The sequence below is a fragment of the Alternaria postmessia genome (assembly GCF_024291825.1).
Source record: "Alternaria postmessia strain BMP 2775 chromosome Unknown scaffold_18, whole genome shotgun sequence".
NCBI lineage: Eukaryota > Fungi > Ascomycota > Dothideomycetes > Pleosporales > Pleosporaceae > Alternaria > Alternaria postmessia.
Window position 1 is genome coordinate 207,842 of NW_026260091.1, and position 18,442 is coordinate 226,283.

Genomic DNA, 18,442 nt, shown 5'->3' on the forward strand with positions numbered 1-18,442 from the left:
CGATCCTCATAAAGTGCAGCGCAACGGAAACAAAAAACAAACATTACACTCCTTCGCAAAGAGTTTATAGTCGAATCCGGTCGGCTTCTTTCTCACCTTATACATTCCTTACCGGAGGCAGCACCAAGCCAAGATGCGTATTCTCCTCGCGCTCGGCGCCATCCTCGGCGTCCTAACAACACTCATGTACAGCCTGGACTCGCACCTTGAGAAGTTCTACATCTTCACTCCTTCTGAACTTCACAGTCTCAGTCAGGAAGCCATTTCCCTCCACGGAAACGACACGGCTTCTGTCGTGTCCCACATTGTATCTACCCTCTCTGCAACCCACGGTCCCCACATCAACCTGGACGAAGAATGGATCTTCAACAATGCGGGTGGTGCCATGGGCGCCATGTACATTATCCACGCGTCTATTACTGAGTATCTGATTGTCTTTGGAACGGCGATTGGAACCGAGGGTCATACGGGTCGGCATACGGCGGATGACTACTTTCACATCTTGAAGGGCGAGCAGCTGGCTTACCGACCTGGAAAGGGCATTTACGAGGCCGAGGTGTACCCTCAAGGAAGTGTGCATCATCTTACTAGGGGCGACGTTAAGCAGTATAAGATGGACAGCGGGTGCTTTGCGTTGGAGTATGCGAGGGGATGGATTCCGCCTATGCTTGGGTTTGGGTACGCCGACAGTAAGTTTGATGACTCTTTTACCGTCTTTCTATCCTGTTATGTTCTGGAGATGAAGACAGTACTTGGATAGTACATGGCTAACAGAATCGTAGCGTTCTCAAGTACATTGGACTTCCCGACACTCTGGAGGACCACTGTGGTCACTGGACGGGAGATGATTGGAAACTTGATGATGGGCAAGTTGTAAGAAGTAGAAGCTGTGAGTGGGGTGAGAAGGTGTGCGTCCAGAGCTGAACACTGCCGCGTTGTAAGATCGAATTCGGGAAAAGTGTCGCTCGTAATGATACTACCCTCATTAGAGAATTACGGGCTGGTTCTACAGCAGATCACAATAAGCAAAAACGTATACCCATCCGCGGACAAGGAGCAATACGACATCTGTATAGCATGCTTTTCCTGCATTGGATTGGCCCACGATATACTTTCCTCTGTCGGTGCTCTCCACCAAGCTATACGTCATACAATCAATGCCATGTCGGAACTACGGCATTGACATGTTCGACAAAATTCTCTACAAGCAAGTTTCTTTATCAGATGGACGTAGCTCGATTTTGCTGCATCAGATGCGCATCATAGTCATGCGGTAGTAAGAGCTGTATTTTAGTAGTAGGCAAATGGCGGATCAGATAGTGCCCAACACGGGGAGTTTTGGCCGTGTCTTTGCAAGCGACGCCTCTCTGAGCATCATGTGTTGTACATGTACCGTAATGGTGTAAGCTTACCTTTACAAAGGCCGCGACATCCGTTTTGCCTCCTGCAAGATGTACACCGAGTATGCACTCGGGTTCTTCAGCTCTTGTTTGAAGTCAGGGTTTCGGCATCAGACGGCAGCCAAGGCATCGTGGACAAGGGCGGACGAGAATGCCCGGTGGTCGTGTTCGAGACCTGGTGCTATTATAGGTGCAGAAAGCTAGATGATGGCAGGCGCTGCTAGTCACGTCAAACTTTGAGGCTAGCAAACGTGCTGTCAAGAAAGTTTTCCCCTTTGCATCATCAAAAGGTAGGCGGGAGTGAAAGCAGCTACGGCTGTTACGAAGGGGCTGGGGTGGAGAGCTGGAAGAGGCTGGGCAATAAATCAAGCTCCCAGTAGCCTGCATGCGGTCTTGTCAACGGGCCAATGTGGACGCAGCGAACGGGAGCAGGGGTTGGGTAGTGTAGGCAGGACGGGCGCGCGGGAGAGAATATTGAATTGCGATTATCCAGACGCTGTGCGTCAGGGCCCTCAGTGCGTAGGAGGCGTACCGCGCGCTCCACGGTGGTCAGGGAGCCGCGAAGATCCACGGCGCTCAAGGGCCCATGACGAGGCCTGGTGCGAGGGTAAGACGGCACAGGATCGAGGAACGGACGATGATGCGGATTCGGGGCCATGGCGAAACAAGGCTTATTGAGCCTCCTGCCGCGGATCATTGTGGCTAAGGGTTCGGTAGCCGCTCAGATTGGCGTGGGTGCAGATCTGAGGCAGCCACCATAATTGGAACACGGAGTGTTGTCGGCAGTAGCTGACGCGTTTATCCTCTTTTTTCCAGTGCAACGCGCAACGCTGCTGGATGGGTGAGGGCAGCAGTGTGGGATGTGATATTCAGCGGCCCACCTGCTGTCAGAGGTCGCGCGTCTCAGACCGGTTTGCTTGGTGTCGCAGCGTCCGGAAGCATGGCGGCTCGTGATGTCATGTGCTGTTGAGTCTGGCGCGTCGTCTCTGGCATCGCCCGGACCGGCGCCACTTTTGGCCCATTTAGTGACGCATGTCTGAAAGTGTTGACACTTCCTTTAACCCCGGTCGTCCTGCAAGCGTCCATTCATCATCGACCCTGGCTGCATGTCCCTCGCTCTCCGTTTCCTGTGATAACCTCCCCTGCGCTCGCTTTTACTGATTGCTAGTCTTGACTTTACTTTCCGCTGTTCTTGTTTTCTTCTTCGACTGTCTGCACTCGCTTGCATCCGGACGGCTCCTATCAGCAGCCATGTTCCCCTCGTTGTCCGCCAGCAGTCTAGCCATACTGTCGTTACCCGCCGTGCGCCTTGCCCTCGCCCAGTCCATCTCCATATCGCTAGGGAACAGCCCGCCCGATGGCGCCTCCGACTACCTCGACCCCTCGTATGCTGGCTTCGGCATTGAGCCCTCGAACCTCTTTTCCTTTACTGGCAAGGAGGAAACGAACCAATTCTCCGTCAAGCTGCTACAGAATCTCGCAGATTACTCGGGCGCGCCGCCGCATATCCGGTTAGGAGGAAACACGCAGGACTACATGGTGTTTGAGTCGAGCAACGAAAAATATGCCTGGATTTCAAACGAAGACTCGACGGCACAGGGCGCCATTGCCGCTGATTCTATGATCATTGGACCCAACTACTTCAAAGCGCTCGACCGCTTCCCCAAGGACACTCCCGTGACTTTCGGACTGAACATGGCATACATGGACGACGACTACCAAGACAAGATTGCTGCATTGGCCCAGGCCGCCGTCGATGGCATGAACAACGTCAAACTATACTCGTTTGAGGTTGGCAACGAGCCCGATTTGTGGCTACAGAACTCTTTCCGCTCTGCGCCTTGGGATGGACAGACATACACAAGCCAATGGTTAGACCGCTGCGAGGTCGTCTACGAGCGCGTGCTCAAGGCTGCTGGCCTACCGTCTTCCTTCTTCGAGTCTCCTGCGACCGCCTCCACCATCGGAACCACGTTTGAGATTGCGCAGCTCGTGGACGATGGCATTATGGAGGGCAGGAACGGTGATAACTTCCTGGCCACCTGGAACCAGCACGACTACTTCTACTGTATGCTATATCTCGACGAGTCCGCTCTCTGTGCTGTACTAACATCAAGTAGTCATCGGAGTTACCCCAACACCCCTCACCCTCGACGATCTCATGGATCTCGATGCTACTAACACACAATTCAAATACTGGGAGAAGCAGGTCGGAATTGCCCTCAACACAAAGCACCCCTACGTCTTGCGTGAGATGAGCTCCGTTGGTCCCATAGGCATGCCCGGTGTGAGTGACGCTTTTGGTGCTTCTCTCTGGACCCTCAACTTCTTCCTCTATGCAGCATCCATCGGCATCTCCTCGGTCCAGATGCACATGACCGATAACTCCAATGCCAGTGCCTGGGCACCTATCCCTATCTATGGCCGTCAGAACACATTCGTACGACCACAGTACTATGCCCATGCTGCCGTCGCGCAGATTGTTGGCAACGGCAACGGAACCACACAGATTGCTGCTCTTTCTACAAGCAACGTAGGTGCCGCGTACGACGGCCGCATCCGTGCATACGCAGCGTACGCAAACGACAAGCTTCAAGCTGTCACCATGATCAACGCAAAGCAAGTGAATGCCTCTTCATCGGACAAGGGCAGCTTCACCTTCAACCTCAACCTCGGCTCTGCAAACGCCAATAAAGAAGTATACGTCTCTTACCTTACAGCTCCCGGCGCAGACTCACAGACAGGCGTCACATGGAACGGCATGAGCTACGACGACACCACTGGCGCGTCATCCGTTGCTGAGAACACAGTCACAACTACAACAGCCGATGGCAACGGTAGAATCTCTGTCCCTGTCCGGGACAGCCAAGCTGTGGTAGCCAACATTGGCTTCCAACTAGGCACTACCGCCGTCCTCAAGCCAGACGGCACACAGTCGAAGAAGAGTAATGCCGCTTCGACCCCGATCGGTGGTGCCAACTATGCCATCTTGAGTGGTGTGTTGGCTATGATGGCGGCGTTTATCACCGCGTAATGGCAGGTGTAGCGAAACACATTTTCCTTTGTCAAACAACACAAGCATCATGGAATTGCATATGCATTATGACGGCGTTCTTTCTGCGATAGAAGGCTTTTCATCCGCATCACTCATGGTCAGGATTTTTCCGCCTCATTGCTTCATTCGGAATTGGATTTGTAGGTCAGGATTGGGAACCATTAATGACATGCGACACAGGAGAATTTCTCACTTACGTCTTCTTTTTTGTTTGGAACAGGATAGGACAGGCGCGATGACGGCGCCTAGGAGTGTATATACACGGTTTTACATTGCGTCAAAGAAGTACATATTGTACCCGGTATCTAGATTTCAAATCTCTAGGAAGCAAATATATGCTTGAAACTTTTCAGTCACTACAGTTGTTGCATATGTGAGAATTGCTTAGCATTGCAGGTTAGAATGAGGGGCTATGCCGCAAGTTCGCATATAGAATCATCAAAAGAATAGGATGCTAAGCTTTTCAGGCTTCCGGTTCTACCATGGCTTCGGAATCGAGAGTCTAGTAGGAACCGTTGCCCGTCCCGCTTTGCCGAGCGCGAGTCGGTGGCGAGCATCGTGGGTGGCCCTGCGTTTTGATTTTTTCCTCGGTAAGCTTGGGGCAAGGGATCGTTGCCATGCAGGGAAAGAGAGACCTTGCTTCATGCAAGCTGAGGCAGGGAAAGTCGCCAGACAGATGTGATTAATGCAACCATAGTTCCAATACAGGTTGTTGTTCATATGTCTGATTTAGACGATGCGAAATACCTGTTTTGATTGAAAGCGGATGTCGTATTGGCGAGCAGTGGTCTTGTTTGTGTCGAAAAAGATGCTTCCACAACGTCGATATGAACCTGTGGAACCATCCGCAACCAAGCAAAGGCCGTTCAGAATGACTCTGTCACTATTTGGCTGAGAATGTTCTCGAAGGTATGCCCACGTCAAAGGCACGCCGAAGGGACGGCCGGCGAGATTTGTATCAGTGGTATCCCATTCAATGCTGCTCAGACCTTTCTTCCTTTTCCGCGTGTCTGCCTCCAATGAATTGTAGGTCTGTGGGTCGAGCTCTGATATTTCGAATGGAACACCATGGAGGATGACAGCGGAGTCATCAAGTTCATCAAAATGGGCTTCGGCAAGGAAGCCCTCGAATCTACCACCTAGTGATACCTGGCTTTGTATGCTAATCCACGACCAGGTCGGCCATGCTGTATTGCGATGTGGACCACGCGTGTTGGAGAAGACTTTCCACAGTAACTCGATAGTCAAATGGTCTTTCCACAGTCCCCAGTTATTCGTCCAATTCATAAGTTGTGAATAGTGAGCGATAAGGCCTGCTATTGCTGGGAGCCTGTCGCTGGGGTAGGTAAGATTCCGAAGTGTGTAATCGATGAGTATCTTGTCCCATTTTTTCAGAGCCGGCCAAGCTTGAAGTGTCTTTGATGCTGTCGTGTCAAGCGTATCGTCTTGATGAGGTTGTTGCAACACTGGGCTCCCCTTTACCACCGGGAATACAAGGGCCTTGAAGTGAGCTTCTAAGCCTCCGTAGTTCAATTTACCTTCTGTCTCAAATTTGGAATTACACTCCCAAAATATACTGGATCCAAAATACAAGGTACGTCGTGACAGAGCCCGCTCTTGGAAGGTCCAACCGCGCGAATTCAAGGTGCTGCTGCTGAAACAAGCATACTGATTTACGACACTTGGGGAATGGTGACTACGGTCGGGACTCTGATTCCATGTTCGGTAAAACTGACATCCTTGGAAGATCAACGGATCACGCCGCGCAAATAATCCGTCTGTAGCGCGTGCTGCCCCCAGTGCTGCAATGGTCAATGTGGCGTTGCGATAGACGTCGCACATGCCTTTCGCTTCTCGTTGCCAATCTTGAGCATCGTCTTGTAATATGCAGAGGCTATCCACCCACAGGAAACGGGATCCAAGCCTATAGGCTACTCCGATAGCATCTTGGATTGTGAGTGCTAATTGATCGAATGGTATCGAGGATTTGAATGCCGCAAGAGATTCGGTTGTGGACTTTAAGACGTCTGAACCACCCCAGCAATAGCTCAATACAAAATAATGCACCTTATTCGTCGGTTCTACGAGTCTGATCTCGCGAGGGTTCATGATCTCAATCAGACGCGTCGGGACTTTAGACGGTAAGCTATGATGGCATTCTGAATGAGATTCCAAACAGTCTTGTAGCCATACTCTGCAGCGTTCCAGACATTCATCCGAACCCGTATAGATGCTTCGACAAAAGGCAGATGGAGGCTCAGAAGTGCGCGGGTGTCGTATCAAGAACGTGGAGTAAAAGTTCCCACCCTCATGACGAGTGGCCAATGTGACCCCATGAGTCGAACCATAGGTGTAATCGTCTTCAAACCCTTCGTCCATGTCTCCAGCAATACCTGAATTCACAGGGGCTACTAACCTTGACCACACAACATATGGAGCGACGCTCCGAAAAGGAGGTGTTTTCTCTGTCGCTCCATAAGAGCGCTGTGTTTCTCTCAAGACCAGAGTACATAGATAACAACCACCCAAGGCGGAGTCGCGCAGAAGACTCTCGTCGATCTCGAGCTGTCCTTCAATAGGGATAGTGGAACTGTCCTCTGTGAAGAGCGGAATCTCTGGTAGCTTAGGACTTTTGCGAAGTAAGTTCTCACACCACAGGCACAGAACATTGAATGTGGTCTCGGCAGTCAGATCGAAGGACTCTCGCTCTTTGGCGCTGACTGGTATGAAGGTGGGATCATAGGTCCATGGAACAGGTCTGGGAAGCGGTGGCAGTTTTGGAAGTTCCATGGTAACACGAGCAACCACCTGCGATTTTCATGACGGGAACTGGTCGTGGAGATGTATGCACAGAGTGGTTGAGATTGAGACAAACTGGCAACTGTGCCGCACCGCTCCAGGTGCGTTTCGTGTCACGCTGCATCTGCAGCATGGGTGACATCTACGTCTCGCCAATAGGACATTTGGTTCTCCACCTCAACAGGGTATAGCGATAGCACATCTTCCATCATGCTAAATTTTTCCACGATACAGGGAGATAGGATGAAGAATGAAGAGATTAAAGGAAACACTGAGAATAGAGAAAACATATCCTGGTATACGGTGAACCTACATAGATGGCGCTGTTGTAATGCTGTGAGGATGCGAAAGACAGAGGTCGCTAAGAGTGTAAAGTCTTCCCTTGCATGGGGCGGGGGTGCCTACCTGTGCTTACTTGTATTCTCACTGAAGCGGGTAACAGCTGGCCTACACACACCCAATAACAGCGAAGAATTAGATGGTTACACATCAACCACCATCCAAGATTGTTGAATTCTTCCCATTCTGAGGTGCATGTGTTCAGTTTGATGCCTTACGGTCGGTCATACGGCCTCTGACGTCACAGCCGTCAGTGCGCCAAGCCTCAATCCTCACATTTTTTGCTAGACGCTTGCGTGCCGATTTCCGAGACTCAACTACGGGGCTGCCCGTCGTTCCTCTCATTTGGCGCGTAGACACCAAGATCGCCACTAACTCTAGAACAAGCACGCTATGGGCCCGTATGACGAAACGCGTCCGGCACTCTTTCCGGGATGCTTGAGAAGAAGGTGTCATGGCTGGGAACCTGTAAATACTACCTAAGCATGGCTCAGGGCTGCTCAACACCTGGTCGCGTGCTTCATACTTATCACCAAAATGCGATTCCGCGACAGAACTAATACCACGTACGAGAAAGATGAGGAGAAGCCACCGCAAGAAGTTGGGTTGCGCGATCGCATCGTGCATTTCACATGGTATGTACACGCGCCGAGGACATTCGAATAACGAGCTCACGACACCACAGGCCATGGTTCGCATGTACGATGTCAACAGGATCATTGGCTGTAGTCCTTGGGAACACCCCAAACAGGTTTACCGGCCTGGAAACCATTGGCAAGGTGGTCTTCATCTTCGACCTCGTACTCTTCATCATATTCAACATCTGCATGTTCGCGCGGTTCCTCCTTGTCCCTCGCAAGCTACTCGGATCGCTACACCACCCAGTTGAGGGTCTGTTCTTCGGCACGTACTGGGTGTCAGTCGCCCTCATACTCAACTGCATTTACATTTATGGCAACACGTCGACTGGTGCATGGCTCACGAAAACTCTCGAAATTTTGTACTGGATGTACTGCGCCGCCGCTTTCCTCGTCGGTGTCATCCAGTATTCGCTCTTCTTCCGTCTCGAACGCCTCAACGTTGGCGACGCTGTGCCTGCTTGGATTTTCCCAATATACCCGTTGCTTGTCGTGGGCACTCTGGCTGGTACTATACTTCCATCCCAACCTGAGACGCCCAGCTGGAAGATATTCGTCGGAGCTATACATTTCCAAGGACTCGCATGGGTTGTTTCTTTCCTGCTGTATGCGTTATACATGCAGCGCCTGATGACCAGTTCTTTGCCATCTCCCACTACCCGACCTGGGATGTACGTATCTGTTGGTCCAGCTGGTAAGTCCATACTCTGCATCTTTTCTTATCACAGAGGTATTGACAACGATAGGTTACACCGCCGCTGGTCTCATCTCCCTCGCGAACCAAGCACCGTCGCTTATCGCCGCAAACTACTTTACGAACACTGTAGTCCCAGACGGCGAGATTGTACGCATCATAGGCATTATGGCAGGCCTTTTCATCATATTGTTCGCATACTGGTTCTTCATCATAACAACCATCGCTGTCATAGTGGGAATGCGTAGAATGTCCTTCTCGCTGAACTGGTGGGCGTTCATCTTTCCCAACGCAGGACTTACGCTTGCAACGATACAAGTAGGGAAAGTGCTACACAGTGAAGCTATTAACGGTGTTGCGAGCGCTTTGACCGTTCTACTGGTCATCATGTGGTTCGTCACGGCAATCTTTTGCATTCGTGCCGTATACCTCGGACAGGTCTTGTGGCCTGGAAAGGACGAAGACAAGACCATGTCCAGATTAGCCTGGGGTTGGCAGGGCAACAGGGACAACCCTGAAGCTGGCAAGATCAGGCCATAGTGTCCCGCGTTGAAGGGATTGTTGTTTATCGAGCGAGGCGTAAGGTTACGAAAGTGTTGTAATACTAGCATGATACCCTGTTCAATTTCGAGCAATTCTATAGGAATAGTGACCCGACTGTCATTGGTATTGGTTCGTGTAAGCTTGACTATTTAAAGGTTCGCTTTATGATGGCGTATAGGCTACGGTCTGTACGAGGCTGACCATGTGGACCGTGGACATTGGGTTTCCGAGGCCATTCGTGATCTGGGGTGCGTTGGCGCGCCCTGGCGTCGTTGATTAGGCTTGGTGCATCTGCCACATGACCTCGTATCGAACAGTTGGCGTCGAGCGGAATTGCTTGGATCCAAGAGTTCCCGCCCTTGTTCTGCCTGCGACAGCATGTAATCCTTCTCCACTGAAGAAATGTCTGAACAGTAGATTACCAAGCAATCGTACCGTCACGCGGATGTTGCGGAGTCGCGACGCGTACAGCTAGGTATGGTGCAATCCTATTCTACTTGATCGTCACACACGTTCGTTGGTGCACGCTGGTCACCATGAGCTATTCTGTCTAACGATGGTAGTTTCAGCCCAGGGGCAAACCGTATAGCTGCTCGTTTACTAGCCGAGTGCCACGGTTCAACAGAACGATACAGAACCGTACAGAAGCTCTCGGCAGCATTCTCGGAAGCTAGGCGCCCAGCATTGCCCAGCCGAGCCTTGACAAAGAGTTTTCCAACCGTCATCGTGAACTGCAAGGAGGACGAAAATGCTCGTCCGCAGTTGCACAGTGTCTGTAGAGTGCAGCAGGTGACTGTCGAAGAAGCACTCGGCCAATATTCGCGGTCGGCACAATGCATGGCCCCGAACGTGATCTTAGGCAACGGCCGGACATAAAGTCAAAACTCTAAAAAGTGAATAATCGCGATTCTGTAAACGCCGATCTTCCGAAACCCAGTCTCCCTCGCAATAATTCCTTATCACCCTCCAACTCAACACCTTGCATCATCCCTCGCCTAGAATTACACCACGATAACAAACATATGGTCTAGACCCTGCGGACAGGGCGACTTGGCCGGGCTAACGTGTAAATCGCACCGTTTAAGCGCTGCTTGGCCGGCTGGCGGAGAGGAAATTGGTGCGGGGCTGCCTTGTCTACGCACGCATGAACCACTTATCGCCGCTCGTCGGACACAACCAAGCGGCACAGTAAGCTGTTCGGGGAGACTTGCCACGCGTTGTGCAGGTCCTGGGCCGAATCAGCGCGTTGGGCTGACACGGCGGAGCTGGCGTTAAGGCACCCTTGTTTGGTAGCGTGCTATAATTGGCTGCGGGAGTGACGGGTGGAGCATGCGATGCTTGGATTGTCGGGGATAGGGTTTTGGGTTGGTAGTCTGGTGGATGCATGCGTGGAGCTGGGGTTTGGGATGCCGCATGAGCAATGGCATTCTCAGGTGAGCCGTGGGATTCTGGCACAGTATATAGCTGAGCCGTATCCCCACATGAAGGTGAAGACTCAACATCGCAGATTTCCTGTATCAGACTTTAACTACCTCATCATCATCATCAGTCTACACTACTACTACCACTATCATACCAATCTCAAACACAACCTATCCTATCAACAAAAATGTCTTCACCCGCTACTCAATTCGTCTACGTCCCCAACCTAGTTGGCGGCCAAATGCTCAGGATCCCCATCGAGGACATCGAAGCCGAGGGCCAGATCTCCATCTCACAACAACCCATTGCCAGCCCAACGCTCTCGTCAAGATACGTTCGTGAATCATCCCCTTCACCGAGCGTCGAGAGCGTCGACGACACCGACGAGTGATAAGCTCATACCAAGACGACGCACGGAGACGATACAATGACGGCAAGCCTTGCTCTGGTCTGCAGGCAAGCAAGGCGGAACCAGCAGCGGACATTGCCAAGCAGCCTAGTCGCAGCCTCGATCAATACCCACGAGTCAAAAACACGGAGGACTGACATCATCGTCCCCATACCCTCACTGCAATCACAACATTTTCTTCCGAAATGACGACAGTCGATCCGTTGGACCCCATAATGCCACCGGAGAAAACTTTCATATTGCGTGGAGTTGGCGTGTGGGGAATACTTGCAAACAAGGAGAGGATCTTTGGCTTGGTTGGAGTCGAAGGAAGCTTGGGGGAGTGCCGATCGGAGATGGATTGGGCAGGGAAGCACGCGTTGGCTTGGCGGGGTGTGGGGTTTGCGATTCAGTACTTGAGATGGGACGAATCAATCGGTTATCATCGGTAGTTTTGGTTACTTAATGTCTACTATCTAATTATTTGTGGTACTTTTGATCACTTGACAGTGTCCATGCTGCGTGAGAATGTGAGTTGTGATTGCGATATGCGGTGTGATTGCATGCTGCATGCACTGACTATGCATTGACTACGTCGTGACAAAAGCAACAAGAGGGTGATGTTTCGTATCTTGCACAATCGTTATTCTTTTTATGCATGCAACCTGTCTCATGATCGCTATGTACCATGATGACCAGAACAAAGCAGTAGGTGTTGTAGCCTACGATGACTCTCCAGAGGGAGCCAAGCTCCGCTGCAGGCCAACAACACTTTCCTGCACAACTAGCTAAAGGGATTACTACTCCAGTCATCTTTCCGCTGGACGGTGTTCTCTATGAGTGGCATCTTCTTCAGCCGTAAGCTCGATCTCATACCCCAACTCATACGTTGCTGCGGACCTTGCTGGCATGATCACTATGCCAGTCCATGTACCTTCTTTCCTTTTCTACAGACTCCTCATCTTCTGGTACACATCAGACACCTCACCCTGCATTGCCTGTTGTATCTTTCTCGTATCTGCAGGTGTAATAGCGGCATAATCGGAAGGAGAGCTGGTGAGTGTACTAATGCAAGTCCAAGCTTGTAGGGTTGGGTCCTTCCAGTAACCCTTCTCCGGATCTGGGACAGCCACGTCACGAATCGATATTTTGAAGTAGATGGTGAGTTGAGCAAGGCATCGATGACACCGCGGCCGTCGTGACGATGATCCCCTGTAGTCTTGGTGCGAGCCGCGGTGCATCTTCTTGCCGATCTGTCCGGTCAATGGCATCGGTGTGGATTTGCGACTGTGGGGGTACCGTATGCGGACGAAGCTTGGTTTCCCATAGCTGCTATAGGTATAAACCGAAGCTAGGCCAGGTACTGATGAGCGGTTTGTGGTAGATCATGTCAGGTCCACGAGCCTAAGAAGGTTGTGTAGGCATGGTAGCTCGGCAAATAAATACCATCGAGAGTCGCGAAAAGAGTATCCTGTTGCACGGGTTGATTTCAGCATGCAACTACTTAAGGATCTGCGCAACCATGGTGGTATTTGAACTCGCTGTGCGAATTGGTACGGCCGGGTTTGGCAAGGAAGGCGGCGGCGGCGGCTCTAGGCTGTGCATTCAATTACAGAGATCAGTGTAGATACATCCAGTATCTTCAAGGCAGATTGACGATGGAGACAACACTGGATCGTGTTAATGAAGCGGATCGGGTTGTGAAGGTTGGTTGAGAAACTCCGGTAACGCACGGACGGCCCGCAAGCATAATTCGTCATCATGAACAAACTTTCACCCATCATCTTGCTCACTTCTTGATAACGTAGAGCTGACGGCGAGAATAATACGACACTGTCTTCGATCATAGCCATGGAGTTGTTTCGTTGCTTTTCTTGCGCATAGTGGCGTTCCCGACAGCATCTGAGATTCTTCTGGGTACCAGACTCCCTAAGTCGATTTCTGACCGTATCTTCGAGTGTTAATTAAGCAAGAAACAATTGAAGAGGTTGTGGTTAGTCGAACGGCACAACACTCATATCGGGATGTGGGCCACTTAGCGTCCATGCTACCCGATGTGGAGTACCAGGTAGTTCGGGGTAATATGAACCCTATATGGACAACGGTAGGTTCAAAATCTTGATTCGGGGTAACTTTCCAGGATGCCGAAGCCACTATGATGTACCTACTATATTGCGCCAAGTCTGGGGTCAAGTCTGGGGTCGAATCTGGGGTAGAAGTACTATTAGCTGTGCAGCCGTTCACTGGACCATGTCTTGAAGGGGTCCTGAACATTTGCAAAACCTACTCATATCATCAGCTTGGCCCTTAGACCTAGCTAGGTTGACCGGCTCCACATGTTGCCCTTCATGCTCCTCGTCGCGATCTTGTGGCTTCAAGCTGGATGCTACCCCGACCAGAGAAGATGACAAGAGGCCCATCTGTAAGCTATAAAGACCAGCGATCCAATGTCTAGGAGATTCCGTACACTCCACCAAAACTCAAGTATCGCCTCATTAAATATGGTTGCCTTCAGCATCATTGCCACTTCTCTTGTCTCCTTCATCCCCTTCGCTACTGCCAGTCCGACAGCGCGTCAGCAACCTGCCTACCTCGACTGGAAAACGTTCAAAGCCAATGGTGTCAATCTTGGAGGATGGCTCGCCCAAGAAGCTGTCATTGACCCAAATTGGTGGTCTCAGAACTGTGGCACCACAACTGATGAGTGGACTTGCTGTGCCCAACTAGGATCAAAATGCGGTCCTGTTCTCGAGCGACGCTATGCTACGTTCATCACGCCCACCGATATCGACAAGCTAGCTACTGCTGGCGTGAACATCTTGAGAATTCCAACAACGTATGCTGCTTGGGTCAAAGTTCCCGGGAGTAACTTTTACAGTGGCAACCAAGCTCAGTTTTTCAAGAACATTGCCTCCTATGCGATCGCAAAGCACGATATGCATATTATCCTTGACATTCACTCCCTTCCCGGAGGCGTAAACGGCATGGGCTTCGGCGAAGGCGAAGGCCGCTTTGGATGGTTCAACAATGTAACGAACTTCGACTACTCTCTACGCGCTGTCGATGCTGCATTGGCTTTCATCCAATCCTCCGGTACTCCGCAGTCGTACACTCTTGAGCCAATCAATGAACCAGTGGACAACCGCGACTTCACAACATTTGGAACACCAGCCGCTTTGACGGATAACGGCGTTGCGTGGACACAGAAGTATTTTGACGCGGTTGTTGCGAAAGCAACGGCCGTAAACAAGAATATACCCGTTATGTTGCAGGGTAGCTTCAAAGGTGAAGCATTCTGGTCTCCCAGGTTCTTAGCTTCGGCCAATCTGGTCTTTGACGTACACAACTACTATTTCGCTGGGCGTCCCACAGACTCTGATACTGTGAGCGCAGACATCTGCTCAGACGCCAAGGTATCGGCAGGGGATGGCAAGTTTCCTGTATTTGTTGGGGAATGGTCCATCGAGACTGTGGCAGATAACAAGTTTGCCAACCGCAGGAAGAACCTGAACACAGGGCTGTAAGAAATATCCCTGTACGAACTGCATTTGAGATATACACTGACTTGGTACGCGTAACATTAGGTATGCTTTTGCAAAGTACACAAGAGGAAGTGCTTATTGGACTGCAAAGTTTTTTGGTAACGTGCCTGTAGCGGGAGAGGGTGTCCAAGGCGATTACTGGAACTACTCAGCCTTCATTGACATGGGTATTGTCAAGCCAAGTGAAGGAGCACAGTACTGCAACTGAGGGTTTGTTCAGTGGAGAAGCTCGATTTTGGTGTTGTTTGGTGTATGGGCGAGTAACAATCTTCCAAGTAGTACAACAAGCATCAGGGTCACCACAACCGGTAACGTCCAATACTTCCTCTTCCGTACCCGTCCCCTGTATCCAGGCATCAGCGTATAGTATAAAATATAGGACACGATCTACTTACAGGTTACTCCTTCAACCTTTGAGTCAATACGCAGAATATCTCCCCCAGCCAATGTTTCCCACAGCTCTGCTATACTACCCGTAGTCGTCATGAACCAGCCAAGAAAAGGCAGACGATCATGTCTTGATCGTTGCTCGTACTCTGCGTACACATAATCAACCTTTACGCATTTCAGCCATTGCTTCTTGGTTTCCGACCATTCCTTATATGTGTTGCCGAAGTACCTTAATCTTTGTTGCTCGGTGTCGGGAAATCTCTGGAAACCATGATGTCGATAACACCATCTTTGCGCAGTTTCCGGAGCCTCAGCATCGCTTGTAGCGAGGTCTGGAGCACCTTCCAATGCTACATTCTTCTGTGGCAAGAAGTAAGGATCCAGCAAGACCTCTGCATCGGCGACGAGAAAGACACGATCCGGTCGACCGAAGTTTGGCGACGGTATACAATTTGTGGGGGGATTACAATAGACCTTTCGGAGATCATCTATAGTAAGACCATCATACAAGGAGGCGTCGGAGCGAAGATCTAGGCGAAAGAGAGAGTAACAGTTGAGATCTAGGCGGTGTTTCATCCTTGCGCAATCCCGGGATGGTTCCTTCGACTCCAAGTAGGATCGCTTCGATTAAAGATTCCCATCGCGACTGCGACTCAGGCGTGTAGCATGTACGGTAGATTGTATAGCCCCAAGGGTGATAGGAATCTCTGGGCTGATCTTCTTCCTTCTCGCTGTCCTCCTCCTCTTCCTCTTCCTCTTCTTCTTCCTCTGCCGACCAGTCCTTTGTCTTGATCAGGTCCCGTAGCATGTGTTTGGGAGATTCAATCATGGTATTTCGAACCAGCTATTTATTAACGAGAGTTCGATGTGTCAGTAAATGATCGGTAGAATAACCATATCTTTAGATGTCAGGTTCATATACCTGCCTGACACGTAATTGTGGCACGGTAACCTCCAGGCGATAACCGCACTTACTCTATCAGGCTTAGTGAGTGTTCTCTGCACTGCCTTCAGACTTGCGGTAGCGTTGGTGGTAGAGCTCGTATAGATGTTTAACAGAAAAAAACAGTCTCTCTGAGTTAAAACTAAGGCCTACTAAGATACGTGGATACAACGCGTCCTGGGTATCCAGAATTCCCGACTCATACCAAAACAACAGCGGCGTATTCATGTATACCTAGGTAAATACCCCACAGAAAACATACCTTGTTTCTTCAGCATCTCCCTCGCCTCCGCCTCCCTGTTTATCCTCTCCTGCTTCTCCAACTTCTCCAACTCTTTCTTCTTCTTTTTGTTGGCTTCCTTCCGCTCCTTTTGCGTTTGCACCTGCTCCTCCTTCATCTTCTTCCAAAATTCATCATACCAGTTATTCTTAGTCCTTCCCTTACTAGCGTCCCCAGCACTTGATCTACGCAAGTTACGTCGTCCAAGCATACGGTCAGTTTTACTTTCTTGACAAGCGCGCCCAAGATTCCACGCTTGCCACTCGTAGGGGTCGTTTTCTTCTTCTAGTCCTGGTGGCGGCGTTAGTTGACGAGGCTGTAAATTATCTTGCGGTCGATTCGTGCGCCGAAAGTATTCTTCTTGTGTTATTTCACGACCGGGGAAGATGAGGCTCGAGGCAGTAGAAGGTACTGGTGAGGCACTGCGGGGTTCCGGTTGGTAGAGAGTTACTGCGTTTGGTTGTGAATCAGGACTTGGGTTGCTGCCAGTCGAAGTGGTTGGTTGCAGAGTACTGGGAGAACTATCAGACGAAGCGGTGGAACGTGACAGCCGAAAGGATTGAAGCGTACTATGTAATGAAATAGTACCCGAAGGCTTCTTGGCATCGCCCGAACCCTCAGTCTGTTGCTGCTGCGGTGTAATCAAATTTGCATTCCCTCCTGCTTTCTCATTTCGCTCTCTTTTCACCCAGGAGAAAGGCCTGGCAAATCTGAAGGATATCCAGTAGTTTAAGCTAGGTTCTGAGTAACGGCGAGCAATCTTCTTCATGAGTTTCTGAGGCTTTTTGGGGTATCTTGATGAAAGTTCGGCGTGTGGTACAGCAGATTTGGTTTGAGGATTTTGACGCGACCAGGTCTGAAGGAACGCAGGCGGACACCAGTGTCCACATGTAGCCATGGCAAGCATATAGGGATCTAGGAGGAGGTCTGACTCTTCTGAAGAGGCTTTTAACGTGGAATATGGAGAGGATTGTAGGGTCTCCCGACCTGTAAGTTGAGATTCAACGCTTTGAGAAGAGTACAGCGACGTAATAATGTGCCAATTAGCCTCATTTTCCTCAACGGAATGGGATGTGCTGTTGGTTTGCCTTCTTGTGACGGGATTGGAAGCAGACCTTTGGTACAAGTACCTGTTCATTTCTTCATTGTCTTCTAATCTGGAGTGAGTTGGCAGCAAGCAATGCTCACTGACGACTTGAATGTCCTGTCTGGGCCTATCAGTCGTATATCTATGCCACTCTCTCAAAAGCTCTCTTCTTGGGGTTTTCTTACGTTGAATTTCTCTGCTTCCCACTCAGCTTCTTCATCAGCCCAATGCAACCGAATTTTCTGTTGTGTCATGTGAGACATTATGCTCGCTTGATCACTAATATCCATCTCCTTTGCCTCCGTCTCATATAGTCCCCGCGTTGACCTTTTAATCGATTCCTGCTCCCAAACTTCCTCAAAAGTCGGCCTTGGCCCATCGCCCATCATATCGCCGTATACCATCTGGGTCCTGCGCCGTCTCTTCTTTATCGCTTCCTCCATTCTCTCTGTAGCGGCAAGATACTTTTCATCATCTTGAGAGTGCAAAGAGACTTGCCAGCCCCAGTTCTGAAGGTCCTTGATTTTAGAGAGCTCGGAAGGGGTGGGATCAGCAAGCGTATAGGTAAGGGGCTGATTGCACGTGTAGATGGAGTGCGCTGGTGGCTGGATCAGGTATGGCATCTTTTGTGCGAGTTGTATACTGTGGATGATAGACAAGGAGTCAGGAGGCTTTGTAGGCGGGGGAATATATTCATTGTCGAAAAGTTTGCTCTCGCTGTCAATGGAATCGTATACTTCACGTTGATCATTCTCACACAAAAGACGCGTCGTTACAATAAGGCCAGCTCCTTGAAGAGGTAGGAGGGCCAAGAAATGTTGCCATTGCATAAATCTATTGGGTATCATATGCCGGCATCGCCAGCGCGATACCACGTCATAACTGGTCGTTGTCTTTCATCGTACTCGCTTATTCCAGTCTT

At 50.4% G+C, this 18,442-nt stretch overlaps 7 protein-coding genes across 7 annotated transcripts; 5 read left to right on the forward strand and 2 right to left on the reverse strand.

Annotated features, from left to right (window-relative positions):
* Positions 1-133: 133 nt before the first annotated feature.
* ERG1 (Squalene epoxidase) lies at positions 134-877 on the forward strand (the record flags this gene model as incomplete). Its single annotated transcript, XM_051730309.1, has 2 exons — positions 134-689; positions 783-877. 2 exons carry the CDS (start codon positions 134-136, stop codon positions 875-877), a joined length of 651 nt encoding a protein of 216 aa, XP_051589937.1.
* Positions 878-2,651: 1,774 nt separating this feature from the next.
* On the forward strand, positions 2,652-4,434 carry J4E82_004027 (uncharacterized protein; the record flags this gene model as incomplete). The annotated part of the gene is made up of 2 exons (XM_051730310.1): positions 2,652-3,468; positions 3,521-4,434. 2 exons carry the CDS (start codon positions 2,652-2,654, stop codon positions 4,432-4,434), a joined length of 1,731 nt encoding a protein of 576 aa, XP_051589938.1.
* A 3,696-nt stretch (positions 4,435-8,130) lies between these two features.
* Positions 8,131-9,465, forward strand: J4E82_004028 (uncharacterized protein; the record flags this gene model as incomplete). Its single annotated transcript, XM_051730311.1, has 3 exons — positions 8,131-8,228; positions 8,345-8,925; positions 8,978-9,465. The coding sequence occupies 3 exons, from the start codon at positions 8,131-8,133 to the stop codon at positions 9,463-9,465; spliced, it is 1,167 nt and encodes a 388-aa protein (XP_051589939.1).
* Positions 9,466-10,949: 1,484 nt separating this feature from the next.
* J4E82_004029 (uncharacterized protein) lies at positions 10,950-11,281 on the forward strand (the record flags this gene model as incomplete). The annotated part of the gene is made up of 2 exons (XM_051730312.1): positions 10,950-10,955; positions 11,018-11,281. The coding sequence occupies 2 exons, from the start codon at positions 10,950-10,952 to the stop codon at positions 11,279-11,281; spliced, it is 270 nt and encodes an 89-aa protein (XP_051589940.1).
* A 2,498-nt stretch (positions 11,282-13,779) lies between these two features.
* J4E82_004030 (uncharacterized protein) lies at positions 13,780-15,028 on the forward strand (the record flags this gene model as incomplete). The annotated part of the gene is made up of 2 exons (XM_051730313.1): positions 13,780-14,798; positions 14,863-15,028. The coding sequence occupies 2 exons, from the start codon at positions 13,780-13,782 to the stop codon at positions 15,026-15,028; spliced, it is 1,185 nt and encodes a 394-aa protein (XP_051589941.1).
* A 684-nt stretch (positions 15,029-15,712) lies between these two features.
* Positions 15,713-16,551, reverse strand: J4E82_004031 (uncharacterized protein; the record flags this gene model as incomplete). The annotated part of the gene is made up of 2 exons (XM_051730314.1): positions 15,713-16,054; positions 16,405-16,551. The coding sequence occupies 2 exons, from the start codon at positions 16,549-16,551 to the stop codon at positions 15,713-15,715; spliced, it is 489 nt and encodes a 162-aa protein (XP_051589942.1).
* A 1,124-nt stretch (positions 16,552-17,675) lies between these two features.
* Positions 17,676-18,368, reverse strand: J4E82_004032 (uncharacterized protein; the record flags this gene model as incomplete). Its single annotated transcript, XM_051730315.1, has 1 exon — positions 17,676-18,368. One exon carries the CDS (start codon positions 18,366-18,368, stop codon positions 17,676-17,678), a length of 693 nt encoding a protein of 230 aa, XP_051589943.1.
* Positions 18,369-18,442: the final 74 nt, after the last annotated feature.